General features: G+C 38.8%; 2 protein-coding genes across 2 annotated transcripts in view; both read right to left on the reverse strand.

Moving 5' to 3' along the window:
• LOC122649689 (cyclin-dependent kinase B1-1) overlaps nucleotides 1-21681 on the reverse strand; it is a 57734-nt gene extending 36053 nt beyond the window's left edge. Inside the window, exons 1-7 of the mRNA XM_043842928.1 lie at nucleotides 21678-21681; nucleotides 8082-8293; nucleotides 7844-7988; nucleotides 7643-7704; nucleotides 7402-7513; nucleotides 7203-7296; nucleotides 3091-3160 (exon numbers count right to left, since the gene is read on the reverse strand). Of these exons, the coding sequence (XP_043698863.1) occupies nucleotides 3091-3160; nucleotides 7203-7296; nucleotides 7402-7513; nucleotides 7643-7704; nucleotides 7844-7988; nucleotides 8082-8278 (680 nt within the window). The 5' untranslated portion in view covers nucleotides 8279-8293; nucleotides 21678-21681. The remainder of the gene's footprint in view (nucleotides 1-3090; nucleotides 3161-7202; nucleotides 7297-7401; nucleotides 7514-7642; nucleotides 7705-7843; nucleotides 7989-8081; nucleotides 8294-21677) is intronic.
• On the reverse strand, nucleotides 19506-23241 carry LOC122649688. Its single transcript, XM_043842927.1, has 4 exons — nucleotides 21987-23241; nucleotides 20978-21196; nucleotides 20690-20781; nucleotides 19506-20324 (listed from the first exon to the last, which is right to left on the reverse strand). The coding sequence occupies exons 1-4, from the start codon at nucleotides 23184-23186 to the stop codon at nucleotides 19562-19564; spliced, it is 2274 nt and encodes a 757-aa protein (XP_043698862.1). The 5' UTR covers nucleotides 23187-23241; the 3' UTR covers nucleotides 19506-19561.
• Between the last annotated feature and the right edge of the window lie 2049 nt (nucleotides 23242-25290).

Genomic DNA, 25290 nt, shown 5'->3' on the forward strand with positions numbered 1-25290 from the left:
TCTTCAAGTTTGTTGAAGATGAAGACAAAAGTAAAGTTTTGGCTGGATGTCCGTGGAACGTTGGAAGAAAACCCCTCTTTCTCCGGCAATGGAACCGCTATCTTCAGCTGCTTCGTCTCGGTCTCAATTCTCTTCCGCTCTGGATCTCTCTACCTGGGCTCCCTTTGCAATTTGGTCTGATGACAGAACAAAACTCCAAGATCGCCTCGCCTTCACCAAAATCTATGTGGAAGTTCGAGCGGATTCTACCCTGCCAGCTTCCATCCTCGTAGTTGATGATGAAGGGTTCCATCTTGCAAGGCCTTTGGTCATTTGACCGGAAAATTCCCTGATGACTTACAGTATTTGAAATTGTTACAGAGGAATTGTGAGTTTAATCGACTCAACATATGGTAGTTACCTATGGTTTAAAAATTAAAAATATTATGCTCTAGACTTTCCATGTTTGTATGAAATTACTTAGAAGTTGAATTTCTAGTTCAATTAAATCTTTTTTTAAAGGTTCCAGCCTAGTTAGAATTTGAATCATGTTGATGGATTCACGTTTGTTGTAACAACTAAACTAAACTAGTGACATGGCCAACATGCAACCATGTCTTAGAGAACCCCATGCCCATCTCATTGATGGAATTTAACCTAAGAAAGCAATAATGAAAATGGTTTAAAGTAATTTTAGAGCTTCATGAAATTACCAGGATGCCTCTTTTGTATTAATGGAATCTAGTGCAATTTTTATACTTTTTAAATCACTTTGGACTCAATTTAACCTAATAAAACAATAATGAAAGTGGTTTAAAGTGAATTTAGAGCTTCATGAAAGTACCAAGATGCCTCTTTTGTAATAATGGAATCTAGTGCAATTTTTATAGTTTTTAAATCACTTTGGACTCACTTTAGAGGCAAGTCCTTTAGTTGTTTAGGGATGACCAACCAATTATGACTATGGGCCCTCTATTACAAGAATGCATCCATGCCACATTGCAGAAGATAGTGCTTTGATCTATACTTCATTACTAGATCAAAATAGATTTATTCCATAAATCATATGGTAAAACATTGCTAAAAACCAAAATAGCAGTAAAATATTCACTTGTTTTGATATCTAAACAAATATTTTCATTCAGAGCGATTTTGACAACATTCGCACACACCAAATAAGGTTTAACCGGAACATAACTCCTTCAATATAAATCAAATTTAAGCAATTTTGGATTTGTTAAAAAACTGGTTCTGTGTTCTACCTAATACAAAAAGTCTCAAGTAAAAATAAAATCATTTGACCAGACAAACTTCTAAGAGGACAAAAACATCTCTCTAAATTGAGAGCAATTTAATTATTTATAGATAAGATGATATTCTCTAAGAACAGTATAAACCCAAATGTATGTTTTGATTGTTAAAAACTTCCAATATCTTGCTTCTTTAGTTCTATTGTCTTCTAGTTCGATGTTGATTTTTGATGACTTGATGTGCCTTAATATTGATTTTTTATGACTTGATGTGGCTTAAGGTTGGTTTTAGATGATATAAAGTATTTATTGTCGCATACTAAACAATGTTAGAAAAGAGGGGAAATAAAAAATAGCACTTGAGCACCTTGGTCGCGCTTAGGCACCACTTCACCGACTTGGGTCACCTTGCAGCCTTTACAACTATGTTAAGAACATTTTGACCATAGCCTTTTCATAACAGTGAGTCATTATTCTTGTCAATTTAAAACAAGGTGAACACATGAAGTTGTTATGACCGTCTAGTTGGATTTAATACTTACCTTTTCTATTTGAGAGTGATAAGCATAGTTCGAGAACTCGCGAGATCTCGCCGAGATCTCGACGAGTTTCTCGGTTTTTTGAGAAACCGAGACGAGTTAACATACGAGTTGCAAAAGTGCAACAACTTGACCTAGATCTCGCCGAGTTCTTGAGATCCCGAGAATCTCAACCCAAACTCCTTTATATGAGTGCCAGATCTCGAGATCTTGGTGGAAAATCTTGGTATACAGACACCTATCTATGCAAACCTTGGTATACAGGCACTTATTTATGCCTAATATCATTTAAGTAAATGTTTTTACTTAAGATATTATTCATAAATAAGCAAATACCCCCCTATTTGAATCCAATAAAAATAGTTAAAAAATAAAATTCAAAAGGAAAAAAAGTCAACCCCCCAGATCAAGAACAAAAACTGGATTTTCGGCGGTAGGTACAATTTTCAACATTCTAACGTTGGGGTTTTTCTCAAATCTAAAAATTCCATAAATCCTAATATGGTAAAACATTGCTAAAAACCAAGAGTGCGGTAAAATATTCATTTGTTTTGATGTCCAAGAAAATATTTTCATTCAGAGCTATTTTGACAACATTCATGCACACCAAATTAAGTTGGACCGGTACAGAACTCTTATTTGGACTTTGTTTTTTGCAAAATCTGATAGTGCCATTGTGTTTAAATGGCCTAAAATAGGCTGAATACCAAGTTTCAGACCCAAGCTAGGTCTAAAACCCATCGAGTTGAGGCTTCGAGTCAAAGAAGAAAAAAAAGCACCAACTCACCGAGATCTCGGCTCGACTCGATTTTTCAAGGGACCGAGTTGGTACCGAGTTCTGAGTTTTAGTACCTTGGTGATAAGTCAAAACAATGGAATGTTTAATCAATTAGCTCCTCCCATAAGTCAACGTCTACAATTATACATAAATGTAACAAGGAGATTGATATCATATTACATAAAATATACAAGTTAAAAAGAGCCATAAGGGACTCATGTAGCCAAAATAAAAAGGCATTGCCAGACGAATTTTAACAATCTGGTTTGGCCTTTTGCTTTGACAATGTAATGGAAGAGCAGCACTCAAGTAACCAAGTCAGCTTAGAGTTTATATAAATCTATTATTCTGGACCTTTTCTCCAACATTCAGAAGAACATAGTAAAATACATTTTTATAATTGCTCTTGCTGCAGAGTTTAGTATGGAAAAATTATCCAAAGGGATCATATAAAAGATACTTCCTGAACCCCCAAAAATAATCACTGTTAGTGTTGCTAACATTTAGCATAAAGAATAGTACATCGCAACAATCACATAAATACCTGAATATATGGAGCAATTGCTGCAACTCTGAGTCACCAGGAAATAAAGCTTGTCTTCGTACCATTTCAGCTGCACAGAAAAAAAATGAGAAAGCAAAGAAAATATCAGGAAAAAAGAAAGCGAAAAAAGAAAATTTGTCCTTGCAATGGAAACATTTCATGAAAAAAAGTAAAAGACCAGGATCCTTGTGATGTAGCACAGGCCAATGCGTATTTGGATACTATAACTAGATTATGGAAAGTTAATAAGCTTTTGAGGGTTGTATACATGGAGAAATAAGGAAATAAATGGTTAGCTGGATGAAGGAATGAAGGTTGCAGCTGCTAGTTATAGTGATTAACAAAAATATATGATGGCAATGTAGTAGGGGGGATTGAAAAACTACTGCAACTGTATAATTTTATGAATTTTCATATCTTCCTCTATCAAATGACAGTAGATATATAGACTGTGTATACTCTTAAAGAGATTTGGGACACAAAAAATAGAATCTAGAAATGCCTACACAAACATTGGAATAGAAGACAGCTATTTTGACAAATTATAATTATCTTTCCTGTGACAATTCATATTCCCGTGAACCTCCCTTAAGTAACTAGCTAACAAAACTGCTTAAGAGAGGGAGAAAAAAAAATGCTGCTATTTAACTTTTAAAAAAACAAGATCATCGTCAATTTGCTAGATCCTTTTTATTTACTTTTTGGCAAGATCCTCCACGATTGGATCTGCAATCAATCTGAAACCCAAGGCACAAAAAGGCTTTCACATGACATGCATTGATTGATTGTCGTAACAAGGCTTAAGTTAGATTCATTATGAAGCCAACAGGAATTTGAACAAGAAATTTCTAATTTTTGCAAAATAAGGAACCACACCACCCAATAGGCACAACTATAGGTTCACCAAATTAACGATGGTTCAATCTTTACATTATTCCAGGGCTATGCTTTTATGTTCTGCTGCTGCGTTCCCCTTTGCAATGTAAAAGTATGTCGGTTACTTTTTGCCTAATGTTTTTGGTGGTGAATATGAGTTGTTGAAGATCATTGATGCTTGTGTTAACGTAAGAACCAAATTCTGATCACACTTTGTTTATCAAGAAGAGAGGTCAGCATATATCACAGCATTGATAATGTATGTTGATGACATTATGATCTTTGGAAGTGATTCTGATGAGATAGGTAAATTGAAAACCTATTTGGGAACAAAGTATGAGATCAAGGATCTGGGAAGACTCGGGTATTTTCTTGGGATTTAGGTAGCTCTTTCAGCTCAAGGTATGTTCCTCTCTCAACGGAAGTATACTATTGATCTTTTATCTGAAACACGAATACTTGGATGTAGCCAGTAGATACTCCTGTGGAGCCTAATATTCACTTAAAAAATAAGGATGAAGAGCCAGTAAGCAAGGGTAGCTATCAAAGGTTGGTTGGACATTTGATATACTTGTCTCATACTCAACCTGATATAGCAGTTGTGATCAATATGGTTAGTCAGTATATGCATTATCCTCATTCTACTCATCTTGATGCAACATGTAGAATTTTGAGATACTTGAAGTCTGCTCCCAACAAGGTGTCCTTTTCTCTTCTTAGGGTCACTTGCGAGTTGAGGCCTTCACTGATGCAAATTGGGCAAGCTGCCCAGATGATAGGAGGTCTACTTCAGGATATTACACTTTTGTTGGTGGTAACTTAGTAACTTGGAGCAAGAAGCAAGCAATTGTTGCCAGGTCCAGTGTAGAAGCTGAGTTTAGAGCTATGGCACATGGTCTTTGTGAGCTCCTTTGGTTGCAAGGGCTCCTTAGTGACTTAGGTGTGCCAGATCAGCTGCCTATCCGTTTTTATTAGTGACAGTAAATCTGCAATCAACATTGCTCACAACCCGGTCCAACATGATCGTACTAAAAATGTTGAGATCGATTGTCACTTCATTAAGGAGAAGTTCAGCAAGGAGTCATATGTGTCCCATTGTGTTATCGTGTGATTAGTTAACCAATATTTTTACTAAGGGTATTAATAGTAAAAGTTTTCTATCCATTGTATGCAAGTTGGGCATGGTTGATATTTATGCACCAACTTGAGGGGGAGTGTTTTAAATTGGGGTACAATGGTATTCTTGAATTTTTATTCTCTATTATTCTCTTAGGGTTATTCTTGTATTTGTTCCTATTCTGCAACACTCCTCCATTTATTGAAAATAAAGCCATTATTCCATTCTCAACACTGCTTTTTCCACTCATCCATCTCAACATCCTCATCTCCGCTACACTGAATTTATCTATATGATGCTTCTTAACTGCCCAACATTCCGCACCATACATCATAGTAGGTCACACGAATGTCCTATAAAATTTTCCTTTAAGTTTTAATGGAATACACTGATCACACGACACTTCAGACGTACCTCTCCACTTCATCCATCCTATTTTAATTCTCTGTCGAACATCATCCTCTATATCACCTTCTTTATTTATGATTAAGCCAAGATACCTAACATAATCACTCTGTGAAATTTCCTCCCATCAATTTTCACCACCTCATTATCCGTCCTAGTATAACCGAAGTTGTACACCGTCAGCTCTGTCTTCGTTCTACTTATCTTAAAACCTTTTGATTCCAAGGTTGATTTTCATAACTCTAATTTGGTGTTAATGTTTGTTTTTTTTAAACAAAAAGCATACACCAAGAAACCTCATCTTGAATGTCTCTGGTTAAATCATCCATGATAAGCACAAACAAATAAAGTTTTTAAGCTAATCCTTGATGTAACCCTATTGCAATTGGAAATTCACTATCTTCCCCCCACCCAAAATTCTTACACTTGTCACCGAACCATTATATAGATCTTTAATTATGTCCACATATTTACTTGAAACACTTCTCTTCTCTAGTACTTGCTAGATTAACTCTCTAAGGACTCTGTCATAAGCTTTTTCTAGGTCAATAAAGATAATATGGAGATACTTCTTACAATCTCTAAATCTTTCCATATTCTCCTAATTAGGTAAATAGCTCATGGATCATCCTAACATAAAATCAAGTTGGTTTTTCCGTAATAGTAGCTTTTTGTCCCAAGTGGGTTTCAATAACCATGTCATATAATTATTGCAGTTTTATGCCTCTATAATTATTCCATAATAGCACGATGCATTAGTTTTATGCCTCTATAATTATTGCAGTTTTGAATAACACCTTTATTTTTGTAAATCGGAACCACGATGCTTCTTCTCCATTCATCTGGCATGTTCCTTATGCTCATAATCTTATTAAACAGTTTGGTTAGCTGAGATTAACCACAGATTCCTAAGCTCCTTCCACACTTCTATTGGGATCTCATTTGGACCTTGTGCCTTGCCTACATATTCTAGTAATTTTTTTTCTAAATAAAATAATTTTTACTGCTCTTGAATTGCAATCCTATCATCCCTAATGGCTTGAGGTTTCCAAATAATTTGTTTCCAACTTTCCACTTGTTGTTACCAAAGAAACTCACATCGTTAAAGTTAAACTTTAACAAAGAGCAAACAATTAGCAAGGCATTCCATAAACCAAATAAAGCTAGGATGCGAATAGGTGTGTCAATCGGTCCATTTGGTTCAATTTTGGTCTGGTTTGGGTTCGGTTACTCTAATCAGTGTGTAATCAAGTTAGGCTTGGATGGGTTTGGTTTGACATGTAAATATATTCATAAGTATGAGGGATTGGTGTTTTTTATGTATTTTGGGCTTGTATCGGTTTCTTATCAGGTTATATCGACTTAGGTTTGGTTTGGGTCTGATTTTTTAAGGTCAGTTTCGATGCTGTCTGGATTTGCAAAACCCCAAATTGAAGCCGATCCAATAAGCTTCATTTTAGTTTTGATTTGGTCCAGTTTTGTTGGTTCGGGCTAGGGTTTGACACCCCTAGATGCGACATAAGAATTACACTTTTGCTTCCATATTTATCAATCAGCATAAACAGAAAATATTAGAAAACTGGTATGGACTGGAGTAATGAGTAGAACCCGAGAGTACCGGTTCAAAACAACCAGTAAAGAGGAAAAAGATATTTAAATGGCAACAAATATCATTTGAAAGGGTCAAGGAAGATAAATTAAGCTGAAGCAGTACCAAATATGCATCCAACGGACCACATATCCACGCCGATTGAGTAGTGGGTAGATCCCAAGAGCACTTCTGGCGCTCTGTACCAGAGAGTAACAATCTGCAATAGGAAAAGCTTGAATAGCATCAGACAATTTAAGCTGACAAAGGTCACAGCAAATGTAAAGAGGAGCTTTTATGACTAGAAAATTTATATTTGACAAACCTCGTGTGTGTAGCTCTTAAGAGGGACAGTGAATGCCCTTCCCAGGCCAAGATCTGCAATCTTCAGTATACCCTTCTCTTTGTCAACCAGAAGATTTTGGGGTTTCAAATCTCTGTTAAGCACGCAATAATAAGAGCAGAGATGCATCGTCCCATCAATACATTGCAAATTCAGAAAAAGGGAAATCCTGAAATAAGAAAAGAACGAAAGAACACAAAAAGCTCTGAGATGAATTTAGAACCTGTGAAGAACACCATGGCTGTGACAGTGAGCAACCCCTTTGCACAATTGATACAAAAAGCTCTGAGAATAGAAAAAACGAGAAAATTTCAGACATCGAGTATCCTGAGGGAATAGAGTAAGTGCAGTCCGTTGGGAGCAGGTAGATGAAAAAAAAAAGAAAGAAAGAAATGGGACGCAGGCACGGAGACAAAGAAGAAACCTGAATGACGGAAGGGGGAAGTGGCCTGGGATTGGGTCCCCTGCGGTGAGAATCAATGAACTTCTTCAAATCGGTGTCGAGATACTCGAAGACCAAGTAGAGGAGTGGCTTCCCGTTCTTGTCAACATGCTCGACGCAGAGCAAACTGCCATAGAAAGAAGAAAGAACGACAAAGCAGGTTGAGTTCGAAATAGATAAAGCAAGTAAGTAGAGGATCAGAAAGAAAGAAGTAACGCACCGGACGACATAAAGGGACTGAGAGAGCATCTGAAGAAGGGAAACCTCGCGAAGGGCGGTGGGGGGCACGCCTTCCTCGTCCATCTCGAGGCGGGTTTTCTTGAGGGCGACCAGTTGTCCCGTCGTCTTGTCCTGCGCCTTGTACACCTTCCCGTACGTCCCTTCCCCTACTTTCTCCAGCTTCTCGTACTTCTCCATTTTTTGATTCTCTCTCTCTCGCCCTCGCTCTCGCTCTCTCTCGCTCTCTCTCTCTGTAAATGAATCAAAGAAACCCTAGAGTGGGTAGGTTCTCGTTTTGATTTATGAGTTATCTTGCTGTTGCTTCCCTGTTGTTATATTTGAAATGTATAATAGGCGGGAGAATAGGGGATGTGCAGAGTCTATACTCTATAGAGAGAGAAAATAATTATTAACAAAAAAAGGGGGAAAGAGTTCATCCACGGTCTCGTATATGACGATCGACACTCGACAGCTTCTTCGAAGAATGGGGGTTTGGGTCTTTTCGATCCTTGCATTGTCTCCACTCCCCATCCCATGGTTATATGTACGACCGTGCATCATGCACGACCATACATATAAACGTTCTCCTTATATAATTAATAGGATAAATGGACCTGTAACGAAATTTGGATCTGGATTCTAGCTGGCTCTTTCTCCTCGCTTTCATTTTATTTTCCATTTTATGTATCTAGATTTGAAGTTGACATCGACACGTGTCTCTCTTTTCTCCTCTATCTTTAATTTGAATTTAATTCTCCAACGGTACAGATAAAACGGCAACGGGAAAACACAAAAAAGGCAAAGGTGTGGGGGAGGAGGGGTGGAATTACCAGATTAGGCAAAATTGGGTGGGCATTAGTATTTGTAATAACTTTTAAAAAACAAAAATATTACAAATTAAATTAATACTAAAAGGGATGTTTTTTTTTATTGACACCCATTAAGCCGTCAAGTAATTCATAAGCTTACTTTTTTGCAATTTAAGCATAGGGAAAAGGAATGCTAACTGGAGCCGCTGCATGGCGTGTACTTGTCAGACACAGCTGCATGTGAAATTACCAATGCACCCCCTTAGAATGGTAGAAAGGACCAAGGGTGTGTTGGTCATTTGTCTTGTCATTTATCTTATATTCTAAAAATTTGTAAGGCAATAATAGGTTTGATTATGATATAAGAGGATACTTTTCACTCAAGGTCGCATAAATGGGGGTAAATTACGAAGTTTCAAATAAGGGGGGCTTTTAGTCATTTCGACCTCATCTTGAGAGGGGGGACAAGACCATGTACAAAACCTTTTCCCGTGATATAATGCTAAGCATGTTCAGATTATTTTGAAACCTTTTTTAGTTCATAATTTCTCCTCCTCAACCAAAAGAGGGGGGGAAAATAGGAGGAAGAACAAGAAAAAATAAAATTAAATAAATAAATACAAAGAAAAACCTCTGCAACAAAATCAACGGCCTATCCTTACAATCGAATCAAACTGGAAGCAACTAAAGAGGAAACAAAAGGACAAAGAATGCCCAAACAAACCATATACCTGAGCCTAGCCAACAAATGAGGCAAGCATTAGGATGATTAAAAATAGGGATGTAAACGGATCGGATTCGGCTCGGATAGTGCTCGCATCCGATTAGCTTTCAGACGGATTTGGATAGTGCTAAACGGATACGGACACAGATACGGATCGGATATTTTATCTGTTTACATGTAAATATAGCTTTTCGGATAGCAATAGCCTATCTGTATCCACATCCGTTTAGCTTTTGGACGGATTCAGATAGTGCTAAACAAAGACGGACACGGATACAGATTTCAGCTATTCATTTACACCCCTAATTAAAAAGGATCTCACCCGTGCTAACCACTATCCATTTCTTTTTCTTCAACAATAGAAAAAGACAACCCAAAAACACCTAGTCACTTGGGCCCACTCCTAATGACCCAAGCTGACTTAGGAAGGCGAGAAGTAGACAGACCTAAAACTTCATTTTTCCCACAATGATTCTTGGAAGGAATGGGAGGAATCACCCAAATCCCACGATGATTATTTGTAGCAATGGAAGGACTCACTCGATCCACATGCATTACTTCAGATGAAGGAAAAATGTCTGTGAAAACCTATTTTTACTCCCCATTTAAAGAATGAATAGGATATGGTGCAATCAAAAGAAGGTTACAAATTCTAGATACTTACAGATGTGTTATTTAAAAAGTCACATAATGAAAATAAAAAAACATAAGATCTAACACACCAATACACCATACACAAAAAGCAAATTAGAAAGAACATATCACCACCACCTTATTTAGGCCAACAATGATATTCAATCAATCAATCAAAGCTTAGACCAAGAGAAACAAATGAAACAAAAGTTGGAAGCAATGAGATAACGACTGATGAACACAATATCTGAAAACGAGGTTGGGAGACCTGTGGATTGCAAAAACAAGTCAACAATTTTTCCAAAACCCTCTATTAGTTACAAACCAACTTGCACACTCCATAAGTGCTAAACATGAGAGCCACACTCTGATTTATAGCTAGGAAGGTTCTTAGCTCTCTCAATGACATCTTAGTTCAAACCTCATTGAGATCCATGAGTTCACTTCGGTGTAATCAATAGCCAGAAACAAGGATAAAATCCTCAGACCAATAAAAAATCAGGTTTAAGCCATTTTGTCATGACCTTTTGGGTTAATCACCAAGTTGGAGGCCAAGGGTGTGATACTGTGATCTAGTTCCTCCATCGGTTGCAAGACGCTTAGATCAATCCTATCCAAGCAATGGAAGGTTCAAATGAAAGAATCCATCATGCTGCAAAAGCAACCAGAATCCAACTTCAAGTGGCCTCTGTCTGAAGTCAAATATGTGAAACCCGGTCAAATTTTCGAATAAATTTGAACTTTTGGAATCTGTGTGATTTCAAGTTCTGGTTCAACTTTGCCCATACTAGCCTCTAAGTTGTGGGCCGTCTTGATTAAGAAATTCAGACCTATCTCATGACTCGTCTGTAAAGGCATTCCGATCAACCAACTACCGTGGCCTTAAATGAGTCTGAGATGTCTAGCGGAAGACACCACATAAGCGTAGCATGCTGGATTGATGGCCTGCGAACCCTCTCTCTATCTTAGGCCGAATCCCAAGTAAGAATCCCATTTTATATGTATGTATGTTGTATTTTTAATTAATTAGTGTATTAGGGGCAGAATAGTAATTTTTACCTTGTGGGACCCCGCACCAGAGCTACCTGTGTCGAGTCTGCTGGCTGGATAGGCTGCAGGACCTCCCCCTTAATTAAACTCAATGTAAGTATAATTTAAAATATATTTATATAACGTTTTGTACAACCAAATAGAGTTAGAAGGATATTTTAGTAAAATTGTCTCTGTGGGACCTAGTTCCCCAGTGGGGAATGTAATTCCGGACAGTTACCCGTATCCGGATCATCCCTGATGTTGCATGACATCATTCTGTAGCTGGAATAAGGTAACAAATACAAAAGAATCAATTTTAGAAATAATTTATAACCAAATGACCATTCTGCCCCTTAGTGCTTAAGTTTCTATAAATATAACCCTCTTTACACTATTCATTATTCACCAACAAAGAAAAGAGGAACCAGAATCGTTCCAGCTTGGAGAAGGAAGAAAGAAAAGGGAAAAGAGAAGAGAAGAAGAGGGATTAGAGGCTGTTCTTGAAGGCTTATCTCTTGCACCTAATTTCGGGCTTAAAGCTTCCATTAGAAGGCTGCAATTACAGTTTCAGGTAAGCCTTGGTGAATCCCTTGCTGTAATACCTTCTTTTCCTCTAAATTTCTTCTAAAACTGCTCTAAATCTACCCTAAGTTCATCCTAGTATAGCCTAGGTGCTGTCCAAGTAAATACCTGCCATTAAAGCTTTAATTTGAGCTTGACTTTTATAGGTTTCACTATTTATAATGCTGTCTTGCTGCCATCTAGGTTCAGTTATGCCTGAATCTCCATGGTAGTACCTCTAATAAGCCCAATTTCTGCTCCCAGTAACTAGTCCATAAACCCTAGGTAACAGATTTAGGTTTAATTGAAGAAATTTCTAAATTAACTAACTAATTATGAAATTGGAACCCAAAATAGACTAACCCACCTTGAAATGGTATTAAAACACTAAATTTGACCCATGCATGTCAAGATCTGGCCATTTCAAGCAAAATCCCCAAATTCGGACACTGACCCGGATGCTGTTGCAGGCCTAGGGGCGGTTGACCGGCTCCCTAAAAGTCTGCATCCGACTCCCCCATTTTTGTGCCCTTATAACCTAGACCCCTTAGGACTTGACCTTGGCCCATCACAGAACCTATTGCATGGTGTTTGGTAGGTTGTTTAGGGTTGTTTCTACTGTTTTCTAGTCAGTTTGTTGGATTGTTGGTGGGTAACTGACCTAGGATTCCTTTTATAACTAATCTATAATAGTCTTGTCTCATATTTAGGACTATCTTGGTCTGTTCTTGCCTGCCTATTGGAGTTTATTCACCTAGGCTAGCTACAATTACAGGTAAGGGTATTGGACCTTAATTTCCTGCGTGTTTATCATATTAATTTCAACTTTATGCTGAATGCTATGCTCATGCATCATTACCTCTATACCTGGAACATGTAGTTTTATAGCTTTTATTTAATGCATTAGACTGCATGTAAAATAGGTTACACAAAGACATACGGCATTGCATTTGCATTGATTATTTATATGATGTGAATTTCTGGTGATGGAATTCGGTAATTTATAACTCAGATCATGCTTGCCTCATCATGTTTAGACTGCACTGGGCTAGGTTGATATTCATTACCCAGTACTGCGCCCCTTACCAACAGGGGGAAAGGTGTTGGACAACCCATGGCAGAGACCGATGTGTTAGTTCCGGGATGCCATCTTCTGTCCCGTGTTAGCGGGTCCCTATTTCTGCTGTGGGAATAAATAGGCAGGGTTGGTCATTTGGGGGTCTGTCGGGGTCCGATGTGTTAGTTCCGGAACTGGCGGGTCCTCATCGTGGTAGAATGGTTTCGCTCGGGTAACCGAAGGGTTAGTTCTGGGACCGAGGTTAGCATCTACCACTAGTAGTAGTACTTATACCCTATGAGACTTAGTATCTGTGCTAGGAACATGTTAGTTTAGCATATGCATCATGGATTTATTGTGTTTGTATGCTTGTACCCCCCTTACTGGGCTCAGTTGAGAGCTCACCCCTGTGGATATCTTTATTTTTCAGGTGATTTAGTTACTTCTAATGTTGGATTTGCGGCGCTGGAGTTTGAAGTGCACGATACTTCGTGCGCACGTGATGATTGGGCAACTTCCTGATCTTGGCCTGATAGTCCATGCTACCTCCCCACTCTTTTATGCTTTATAAATGTTTTATATAGTTATAGAATAGTTTCTTATATACTTTTACTCTGTGCTACCTTTGAGAACTGTATAGTTGTATCACAAGCCTTATTATTTATATAAATGAAATATCATTTAGACTTCTCTTACTAATGATGTTATCTCTATTAATTAAATTGTTTCCACTCTTTTGAACTACATTGTGTCCACAAATTCTAGATAAGACACGGACTGATGGAAACAAGTCCAACTCAGATTTCATCCTCTCATAGAACTTGCCATTAGTGAATATACCCATTCCTGTTCTTCATCAGCCAGGAACTCAGATGCATCAGCACTTGGAGGGCAGTACCTCCACTCCCCTTCATAAAATATCTTCTGTATATTAGCTAACCGGGCTGTGTTGAAAGAGATGGGCATGTCATTCACATAAGAGTTGATGATGAACTCTTTTCCTTCATACCGGTAAGATTGATTGCTCAAAAGAGTCACACCAGTCGAGGGTAGCAATGTCTCTCCGATTGTAGCATAGATAACCACCCTAGTTTCTCAAATCTTTCCTGAACCTTGAATGGGATATGATCAACCAAGACTACATTCCTTTCTTCTTCCACTTTCAGGAAGATCCTTGGGTTGAATTCAGCTGGAACTGTAGCTGCACCTCTACCTCTCCCTCCATGGCCTTGGGCTGCAGTCATTTATGGTAAATATTACAAATTTAAGAAGATAATTATTTAGGCAAAGACTAGGACAGCAACAAAATTTGAGGTAAGATTGTTAAATCTATTAGGTACTAAGGTAGGAAGCCTATCAATATGTCTAGGTAAACTAATTATATAGGAATACATTAGGAAGAAATAAAATCTGTTTAGATTCCAATATAAGTATAAATAGATGCAAATACAAAAAAAAATAGGGTAGTATAAGGAGAGAAGGTAATTATATAAGAATCATAGTACATTAATATAGCATTAGATAGAACAAGTGCAAAACATAGAGTAAACTTTAAAAACTTAATAAGAAAATATTAAGAACTAGGTAATCTTATGATTAACACTGTACTATGTTTAAAATGAACAAAAATAATACCTAATATTAAGACCTAACACATTCACAATGATAGATAAGAATCAACAATGTACCTTAGCTAAAACCTAAGATGAAAGGAAGCAAATATAAGAAATGCATAAAGTTCAACAAAGAATAAAATAAATACATGTTAATGGAGTAAAGGAGTAAAAGAGTAAATACTTACCTAAAATCTAGGAAAAATGCTAAGCCATAGTTAGATTTTGAGAAGAAGAACAAAAAAAATGTACAAAAGTTTAAAGTTTAGAACACTTACTTTAGATGTGGAGGAGTGGATCTTATGATTTGAGCTCTTATTAGTGTTACAGGAACCCTAAAATAACCTTAGGAGAAGTTAGAAAGTGTTAGTGAAGAGCAAGAAATGAAGTTTGATGTGTTTTGAGTGGGTTTTATAAAGCCTGTTTTGCCTGGCGGACGATCCGGCTGGATTGGTGTCTGAATCCGGGACAGTTTAGGTCTGAATTCGGGACACCCAAATTCCTTATTGAGCTACTGACTCCACTCCTGGATGCATCCGGCTCATTTTCCTGCGCATCCGCCCCAAGTAGACTTTGCATCCGGCCCACCCAAATGGTTTTAAAAATAAAATAAATAAATAGAACCTGTGTTACATCAAAATAATGAAATATATAGAAAATAAAATAAGATTAAACATGCATATTATATATAAATATATATATATATATATATATATATATATATATATATGTATGAAAAATATATATATATTAATGTAGTAAGTGTGAATAGAGAAAGAAACTAAATACATTATGACACTAAGATGTGCATTCTTGTGTTATCATTATTTATAATGAATATAGTGTACGATTTGGTTGCTTATGTAATTGTAATATATGTAAAGTACTATATGATGCTCATGTTTCTTTTTAGGCACTCGCTATGATAGTTTGTCATGCCTTTGCATCTCAATAACGAGTTATATATTGAGTATCTAGGGTAAGTAAGCAAAAATAAAAGACCTAGAAATGCTAGTTTAAGCATCCAGTCAAACGCCTTATAGGCATTAAAATACAAGCCCTTCTTAAAATTTTTGAATTCCTTCACTTTTAAACATAATGCAATAAAAGCCAAGAACAATTGAAAACAAAAAAAGAAGTTGGAATTGAAGGATGTGGCAAAACTTTACTCAACAATAGGTATGAGTGGGGTAATGGGTCCCCGAATGTCCCCTCCGTTGTTGGGAGTGAGCAATAGGGATTCCATCACTATTCCAATTCATCCTACAATTGAGTTAGGTATTGCATAACCAGAAGGGAAAGTCTTCATAATGGAAAATCCTATAAGCAAGAATTATACATACCTATACACTACAACCTAAACCCTAAAAATATTAATAAAATATAATAATCGAATTATATGAAAATATAATGAACATAATAGAATTTAGATAAAAGAAGAACAGAAATGAACACTAAAGAATAAGAAGAACAAAAATAATGACGACAATAATAATAATAATGAAAATATTTTCCTTGTATTTGTAGGTTTAGGTACGTTGTCGATATGGTGACTGAGCCTTGTAATGAATTGTTCCCAAGTTACCTTAGATACTCTAGGACCCCTCCTCTTGTATATTCTTGTGTGTTTAGGGAAATAATAGGAGAGTTTTGGAAAAGAGGATAATATCTTTGGTCGGTTTAGAATACTGTCTGACCCGAAACAGGTCAACAAAAGCCATCGACCTGTAGATTGTACGATACCCAAAACAGGAAACGACTTAAGGATCTAAGTCATGATGCTGTTAAAGTAACCTCAACTGTTCGGATTGCTAGGTGCATCAATTTCGAGGACGAAATTCTTATAAGGTTGGGAAAATGTGAAACCCGGTCAAATTTTCGAATAAATTTGAACTTTTAGAATCTGTGTGATTGCAAGTTCTGGTTCAACTTTGGCCATACTAGCCTCTAAGTTGTGGGCCGTCTTGATTAAGAAATTCAGACCTATCTCATGACTCGTCTGTAAAGGCATTCCGATCAGCCAACTACCGTGGCCTTAAATGAGTCTGAGGTGTCTAGCGGAAGACAACACATAAGCGTGGCATGCTGGATTGATGGCCTGCGAAGCCTCTCTCTGTCTTAGGCCGAATCCCAGGTAAGAATCCCATTTTATATGTATGTATGTTGTATTTTTAATTAATTAGTGTATTAGGGGCAGAATAGTAATTTTTACCTTATGGGACCCCGCATCAGAGCTACTTGTGTCGGGTCTGCTGGCTAGACAAGCTGCAGGACCTCCCCCTATGTAACTATAATTTAAAATATATTTATATAACGTTTTGTACAACCAAATAGAGTTAGAAGGGTATTTTAGTAAAATTGCCTCTGTGGGACCCAGTTTCCCAGTGGGGAATGTAATTCTGGACAGTTACCCGTATCCGGATCATCCCTGATGTCGCATGACATCATTCTGTAGCTGGAATAAGGTAACAAATACAAAAGAATCAATTTTAGAAATAATTTATAACCAAATGACCATTCTGCCCCTTAGTGCCTAAGTTTCTATACATATAACCCTCTTTACACTATTCATTATTCACCAACAAAGAGAAGAGGAACCAGAATCGTTCCAGCTTGGAGAATGAAGAAAGAAAAGGGAAAAGATAAGAGAAGAAGAGGGATTAGAGGCTGTTCTTGAAGGCTTATCTCTTGCACCTAATTTCGGGCTTAAAGCTTCCATTAGAAGGCTGCAATTACGATTTCAGGTAAGCCTTGGTGAATCCCTTCTTGTAATACCTTCTTTTCCTCTAAATTTCTTCTAAAAGCTGCTCTAAATCTACCCTAAGTTCATCCTAGTATAGCCTAGGTCTTGTCCAAGTAAATACCTGCCATTAAAGCTCTAATTTGAGCTTGACTTTTATAGGTTTTACTATTTATAATGCTGTCCTGCTGCCAGCTAGGTTCAGTTATGCCTGAATCTCCATGGCAGTACCTCTAATAAGCCCAATTTCTGCTCCCAGTAACTAGTCCATGAACCCTAGCTAAGAAATTTAGGTTTAATTGAAGAAATTTCTAAATTAACTAACTAATTATGAAATTGGAACCCAAAATAGACTAACCCACCTTGAAATGGTATTAAAACACCAAATTTGACCCATGCATGTCAAGATCTGGCCATTTCAAGCAAAATCCCCAAATTCGGACACTGACCTGGATGCTGTTGCAGGCCTAAGGGCGGTTGACCGGCTCCCTGGAAGTCTGCATCCGACTCCCCCATTTTTGTGCCCTTATGACCTAGACCCCTTAGGACTTGACCTTGGCCCATCCCAGAACCTATTGCATGGTGTTTGGTAGGTTGTTTAAGGTTGTTTCTACTGTTTTCTAGTCGGTTTGTTGGATTGTTGGTGGGTAACTGACCTAGGATTCCTTTTATAACTAATCTATAATATTCTTGTCTCATATTTAAGACTGTCTTGGTCTGTTCTTGCCTGCCTATTAGAGTTTATTCACCTAGGCTAGCTACAATTACAGGTAAGGGGATTGAACCTTAATTTTCTGCGTGTTTATCACATTAATTTCAACTTTATGCTGAATGCCATGCTCATGCATCATTACCTCTATACCTGGAACATGTAGTTTTCTTTATTTAATGCATTAGACTGCATGTAAAATAGGTTGCACAAAGACATATTGCATTGCATTTGCATTGATTATTTATATGATGTGAATTTATGGTGATGGAATTCGGTAATTTATAACTCAGATCATGCTTGCCTCATCATGTTTAGACTGCACTGGGCTAGGTTGATATTCATTACCCAGTACTGCGCCCCTTACCAACAGGGGGAAAGGTGTTGGACAACCCGTGGCAGAGACCGATGTGTTAGTTCCGGGATGCCATCTTCTGTCCCATGTTAGCGGGTCCCTATTTCTGCTGTGGGAATAAATAGGCAGGGTTGGTCATTTGGGGGTCTGTCGGGGTCCAATGTGTTAGTTCCAGAACTGGCGAGTCCTCACCGTGGTAGAATGGTTTCGCTCGGGTGACCGAAGGGTTAGTTCTGGGACCGAGGTTAACATCTACCACTAGTAGTAGTACTTATACCCCATGAGACTTAGTATCTGTGCTAGGAACATGTTAGTTTAGCACATGCATCATGGATTTATTGTGTTTGTATGCTTGTACCCCCCTTACTGGGCTCAGTTGAGAGCTCACCCCTGTGGATATCCTTATTTTTCAGGTGATTTAGTTACTTCTAATGTTGGATTTGCGGCGCTGGAGTTTGAAGTGCACGATACTTCGTGCGCACGTGATGATTGGGCAACTTCCTGATCTTGGCCTGATAGTCCAGGCTACCTCCCCACTCTTTTATGCTTTATAAATGTTTTATATAGTTATAGAATAGTTTCTTATATACTTTTACTCTGTGCTACCTTTGAGAACTGTATAGTTGTATCACAAGCCTTATTATTTATATAAATGAAATATCATTTAGACTTCTCTTACTAATGATGTTATCTCTATTAATTAAATTGTTTCCACTGCCTCTGATTACTGTATTGGTTGGATGTCAGAGACATCCCGCTACACTTGGCCCTTAATAACCGGGCCGGGGTGTGACAAAATAAGCCTTTGCCAGCATTGGACAGCAAAACTATTTTTGATGATAGTTCATGGTCACTCAGTGTCAAATATTGCTAAGTCTCAACGAGGCCTTAGAGGACCAAGGCAAGGGGCCAAGTTGTAAAAAACAAGATTATGAAAAACTTTGGGGGCTAAGCTATGCGTAGGCAAAGGCTAGACAACTATGCCAAAAAACATTATCAGAGTCACTATTCCTAAAAGGGTGGGAATGCTTACAAGTTACAAACTAAGGTTACAATTCATACAAATGTGAGTATAATTCCTTTTCTAAAATCTTCTAATCTTCATGTGAAGAAAAAGGCCTGTTCCATACAATTGAATTCTATGACATACATGAACATCATACAAGAAAACAAAATAAATTATTATAAGATATTAAAAAGATAATTATTTCAAAGAAAATGTACACTAGAATCTCATAAAAACAGAAATTAAGATGATACACTCGAAGTAGAATCATCAAGTGCCGTTCCTATATGCTGAATGACGAACCCATATATCTTTCTTCTTAAACGCTCAATCTTCTCTATGAGCATCACATCTTGTTTCCCTCTCACATGATCCAACCAGTCATTGACATGCTTCAATCGTGATAGGACAGCCGCAATTGGGCCATTCTCTGCCCCGAATACTCCACAACCATCGGTTGAAGACATGCCACAGACCTTGAAGCCCATGTCCAATGACGACTCAACAAATTGCAAGAACCACATTTCCATCTCCTTTTGCAAATTCCTAGCTAGTTCCACAGTCTCTTTGACTCCACACCCCCTTGACCATGACCCATCAACAGAATCACATGATGATGCTGGAGCCGCCTTCAAATGATTCCTAGCCAGTGTGCAGAGAGATTGGTTCTTATATCCACTCATCCTTGAAGGTGAAGGAGGCTGCACATCCATGACAGTTATACTAGGCTTTTTGAGACTCTGGAATTTAGAATGGCTTCCAGTCTGGTCACTTATGAGAGAAATGACTTCTAGATCAGTAGCCAAAGCAGCTTCAACCCAAAGAGAAATGGATTTTGAGCGCTCATTTGGAACAAAATTGTCATGACTGTCAGAACTGTGGCTCATGGCAACTGATTCAGCAATTATTGTTGACTTCAAAACATTATCATAAACTGACAAAAACCGGTCAATAGTTGGAAGAGGATATGCAGCCCTGGCAGATGAGCAGAGATCCGAAAACAAGCTGAAATAAAAAGGTTAAGATCGGTTTCAGGATAAAAAAAACAACGCAACATATCAATAAGGCTATGTTTAAAACGCAAGAAATGGATAGAAAAGAAAAGAAAAATGTAACAAAACAAAACTAATGATGAAAGTAATGATGTAAGTATATCAGATTACTGTAGTATTACATTCATGCCAAGTAAACTGGCAATGGGTCTGAGACAGAAAAACACACATTCAATTTCCAAACAGAAAAGCAATTATGAGAATGAATTGTAGCCTTTTTACCTCCCCCTGATGTGGTGAGAAGGTTTCCATTGAAGCAATAAAACACTAGTTTACAGTTCAAAACTTCAAATGAAAAAAGAGAAAACACATTTTCACCTCAAACACCTAACAATCGACTCAGTTACAGAGGCTTCTTCCAAAGCCTCAGCAGCAGCAGTAGAGGCAAGAACTCTCCTTTTCAGAGCCTCCTGCAAAATGAAAAATAAATTAAAAAAAAAAAGCTCATAATGGTCAGAAGGACCACTGAGGAGAAGAAATAACTAGCCAAGACAACTTAAACATGTTACTCTGCCATGCCAGGTCTTCTAAGTAGTACGAGAACTAAATTCTCTTTCATATTCGCCACTCGTAAACTGAATTTGAATCCTTAATGTATAGATGTACCTTTCCAAGCCTAGCAAGTCTAGCAGGGACAAAGTCCAATGGAACGCTTCCATCTGTCCATTTTCTATCATGAACAGTAATTGTGGGAGTTGTGGAGCCATGCTTTTCAGCCACCAAATGAGCTTCTGCTTTACAAGGTTTTGACCTCTCATTCATGGAAGCAGGCTCCAGATGAGCTGATCCTCCATTAGCATCACTGAGTCGCCTTGAAATAGCTACCTGGAAAATTACAAATGGGAGTGTTGTTAAACCAAGCAAACTCACAAGAGTGATAATAGCAACATTGAACATAATCTCTCATCCTTTCTAGTCCAAAGATCAATTCATATTACATTTTCTAGATTGTCTCTACTCATCTTCCTTTCATCTCCAAAGTTAAATTATTAAATAATCCTTCGGAATTTTACAGAGTTCATTATGCTTTCTGTTCATATAATACAACATATTGGTGACAATCTGCTTTACTTATATTGTTATACATTTCTAAATACTTCTATTAGTAAGCCAGCCCACATCCTTCCCCAGCAGTCCAAGATATAGTCCCCGTTTAATGTTTTGAAATTTACAAGTCAGGAAGGTATAAGACATTCATTTTTCCAGCACAACACCTGTCACTTACAGAGCAAATGAGTTGACCTCTACTGACATGTTGGATTATTGGAGACCAGAATGCTTCAAGCAGCACTCATTGCTTGAAGACTTTGCTACGCAGCAAGGAGTTTTGGGAGTCTACCCAACACAACCTCTAGAATCAGATAAGCAGCTTTGTTAAAGTAAGAATGAAGTCAAGGTATAAGAAAGAGCTGCAACAATAACTGGAAAGATGATTGCAAGTATCAATGTGGATAGACAGAGGTGATATTCAGTACTTCGAAAGCTAAAGCAACTGGCATAAAGGTAAGACTATGATCAAATCTCAACTGCACAACAAACTATTGAAGTCAAGATTCAAGAATCAGTCCCAGAGTTAATGATCAACATCACTGAATTGATAACAAGAAACAATTACCTGGGTTCGCATGATGGCTTGCAGATCGGGTTTATTATGTCTAGAGGTTGCCCTGTCTTTATGTTCGGCAGCCGCTGGTGGCTCATCCCAGCTCTTCCTCATCTTTGAAGATCCTACCAAAGCATCTGAAACCTTTGAAATCCCGGTAACTATTGTTGCCATCTTCTTCTTACTAGCAGAATCAGCAGCAGCGACAACCACTGGGGAGACCTTCAAACCCCCAGAAATCCTTCTACCAGGAGAAAGAGAAGCCCTCCGACCACTCGGGGAAGCCTGTTTCCGGCCAGTGGGGGATGGCTGTCGATATCTTGAAGGCACAATGATTGCAGGCTCCCTTGAAGTCTTTCGGTTCTCATCATGGGCTGCAACCAAGCTTGGAACGACGCATTTGGACGGGACTGGAGATGCAGACCTGGAATTTGCCTTGCCTGCGGGTGAAGGCTCTCTTTCCGTCCTCTTCCCAGCAGATATAGACCTCTGCTGCTTAGCAGAAGCCGGAGATGAGAAACGTCGAGGTTTCTCCTGTTGCGACTTAGTCTGGTTACCTTCCGAGGAATTAAATTTGGAGGGGATGTTTCCATTTCCACCACCAACAACGGGAACCACATTAACATTGTTGTCCCGCTGGACAAGAACGGGTCTTGACCGGTGGTGGTCCTTGTCGGCTGGCCCCTGCCGGTGCGGGGGTGATGGGGGATCACGAATGAGATCACCACCTTCTGGTTGGCGAGTGGGAGGAGGAACAAAAAGGAAGGGAGAAATAGGGGGATTGAGGGAAGAAGGGTCGGAATCGGAGATGGGTTGGATGACATAGCCGCGCTTGGAAGGGGAGATGCGGGCGACTAGTGGTTCGGGACTTCCAACGAACGGGTGGCGGCCAGCAATGGGACGGATGCCGCATACTCGTGGTACAGGAGGGGAGTCGAACTCGAGGTGGTCGACGTAAGTGAACTGTCCGAGCTGTAAACGGTTGGTGAGGATGAGATCCGTGTCGCGCTCAGATAGAGAGACGTAGGTGGAGTTAGCGGAGTCGGAGAGCTGGACGTAGAAGCCATGGTTGGGCCAAAGGTCGGAACCCGCTAGTGCCGGAACTATGCCAATTACCTGAAGGAGCACTGACCTGTGCTCTCCCGCAACTTTCGTATCAGAATTCATTGATTGAAGGAGCTTTAACAGGAAGCCTGGGGTCAGAGACGCCATCGTTAATCCTTTTACTCTCCCCCCAGAAGACTCTACAAACACTCTCTCTCTCTCTCACTCTACTTGTGTAGTTATAAACTCCTCCTTGAATTCGATTGCAGGCGGAGAAAGGGGGCAAAGCGCAAGTGATATTTTATTAGAGAATAATGGGGCGGAAATAGACGTTGCAAACAGTAACTCATACTGACCGGTTACGTGGCAGTAAATGTTGAGGTTGTTTTTTATTTTTTTAAAATTCAAATCTCCCGCTCTCTTCCACCCGCGATCTGACTCAAACTCCAAATAAAAATCGGCGACCGTTTTCAATAACGGCGTTAAAATCAAACTTTTTGGGGAAAATTTCACAGATACCCCCTAAAAGTATCCAATATCTCATAAACTTATAAACTTGATCAAAATGTCACAAACACCCCTTTTTTTATGAATTTATTTCAACTTAGTCCACTCCATTAGGCTCTGCAATTAAGTGTCTGTTAACTCTTTTTAAATGGCGAAATTACCCTTACCTGTGAAATCTCCATAATACCCTTAAAGGTAAAATACCAAATACAAACCATTCTCTTCATGGGACCCACCATTTCTTCTTCTTCTTCATTTCTTTCTGCTCCACTGCTGCAACCTCCGACCACCACCGATTCAATGCCATGGCTTCTCGATTAAGGAAGCGGAAGCCAACGTGAGCGAGATCCACCAAGCCTTCAGAGAAAACAAGCTCACCTCCAGAAAGCTCGTGGAGTTGTATCTGGAGGAGATTGAGAAGCTTAATCCAACACTCTGAGCAGTAATAGAAGTGAATCCTGATGCACTGGATCAAGCCAACAAGGCCGATCTGGAGAGAAATAGCATTGTTAGAGACGGTGGTAGATCTTCCTCATTCTTTGGCCTTGATGGCATTCCCATATTAATTAAAGACAACATAGCTACAAAGGACAAGCTCAATACCACTATCGGATCATTTGCGCTGTTGGGCTCCGTCGTCCCTCACGATGCAGGTGTTGTGGAGAAACTTAGAAGTACAGGGGGCCGTCATTTTGGGTAAGGCCAACCTTAGCGAATGGTGCAACTTCCGATCTCACTCTCCCATTATTGGTTCGTGCGCCAGATCCGATCAGGGCATAGTTGTCACGGCGTCACGGCGATCCAAGTCGGTGGAGGGGTGTCACGTCGATATATCGACATGTCGCCCGCCATGGCGTTGCCATGGCGAGCATGTCGTTGCCATGGCGAGCATGTCGACCATGTTTTATTTTTTATTTTCTCTATTTTTAATGTGTTAATAGATGTATACTCAAGCCATGTTTTATTTTTTCTCTATTGTTTCTCAAGTTTTAAGAAGAAAATTCAGAAATCGAAGAAGAAATCGAAGAGGGAAAGAAGAAATCGAAAGAAATCGAAGAGGGAAAGAAGACAGGAAGAAGAAATCGAAGAGGGAAAGAAGACAGGAAGAAGAAATCGAAGAAGAAATCGAAAGAAATTGAAGAGGGAAAGAAGAAATCGAAGAGGGAAGAAGAAATCGAAGACAGGAAGAAGAAATCGAAGAGGGAAAGAGAGTCAGGAAGAAGAAATCAAAGAGGGTCGCCATGGCGTAGGTCGCCATGCAGCCCTCTCCAGCCCCAGGACGCCATGGCGACGCCATGACAACTATGGATCAGGGTAAAGTAAGTGAGTTCATTGTTCAACTGCAACTACTCAATTTAGGGTTTCAAATTTCCGAATTCCGTCTACTAAGTAATCCAGTACTCACTCATTCTTTCTCCCTTACTTAAATTAAAGATTTGGTGAGATTTGTATAAATTAATGGCGGGTGGGGTTCGATTTTGTACTTTGGGAATTGCAGAACCCTTACGTGTTATCGGACAAAACATGTGCGTCTAGCATGGGATCGGCGATAGCGGTGTCGGCAAATATAGTTGCGGTTTCACTCGGAACAGAGACAGATGGGTCAGGTTTTAACCTTAAGGTTATTATAAGAAGTTCACCATGTGGTAAGGGTAAATAACTAAGAGGGTAAAATTGATATTTTATCTTAGGGGGTAAACCCTGCGAACGTCAGGGGTGTCTGTGACATTTTGACCAAGTTTGATAAGTTTATGAGATATTGGAT

This window comes from Telopea speciosissima, chromosome 2 (genome assembly GCF_018873765.1).
Source record: "Telopea speciosissima isolate NSW1024214 ecotype Mountain lineage chromosome 2, Tspe_v1, whole genome shotgun sequence".
In the NCBI taxonomy this organism is placed as follows: domain Eukaryota; kingdom Viridiplantae; phylum Streptophyta; class Magnoliopsida; order Proteales; family Proteaceae; genus Telopea; species Telopea speciosissima.

What these genes read in the sequence shown, in the direction of transcription:
- LOC122649688 (XM_043842927.1), bottom strand. Translation starts at nt 23,186, where the DNA reads ATGGCGTCTCTGACCCCAGGCTTCCTGTTAAAGCTCCTTCAATCAATG. An exon ending in GACTTGCTAGGCTTGGAAAG is followed by an intron (nt 20,782 to 20,977) that starts GTACATCTATAC and finishes TTCATTTTGCAG; the next exon opens with GAGGCTCTGAAAAGGAGAGT. An exon ending in TCGATTGTTAGGTGTTTGAG is followed by an intron (nt 20,325 to 20,689) that starts GTGAAAATGTGT and finishes TTTTTATTTCAG; the next exon opens with CTTGTTTTCGGATCTCTGCT.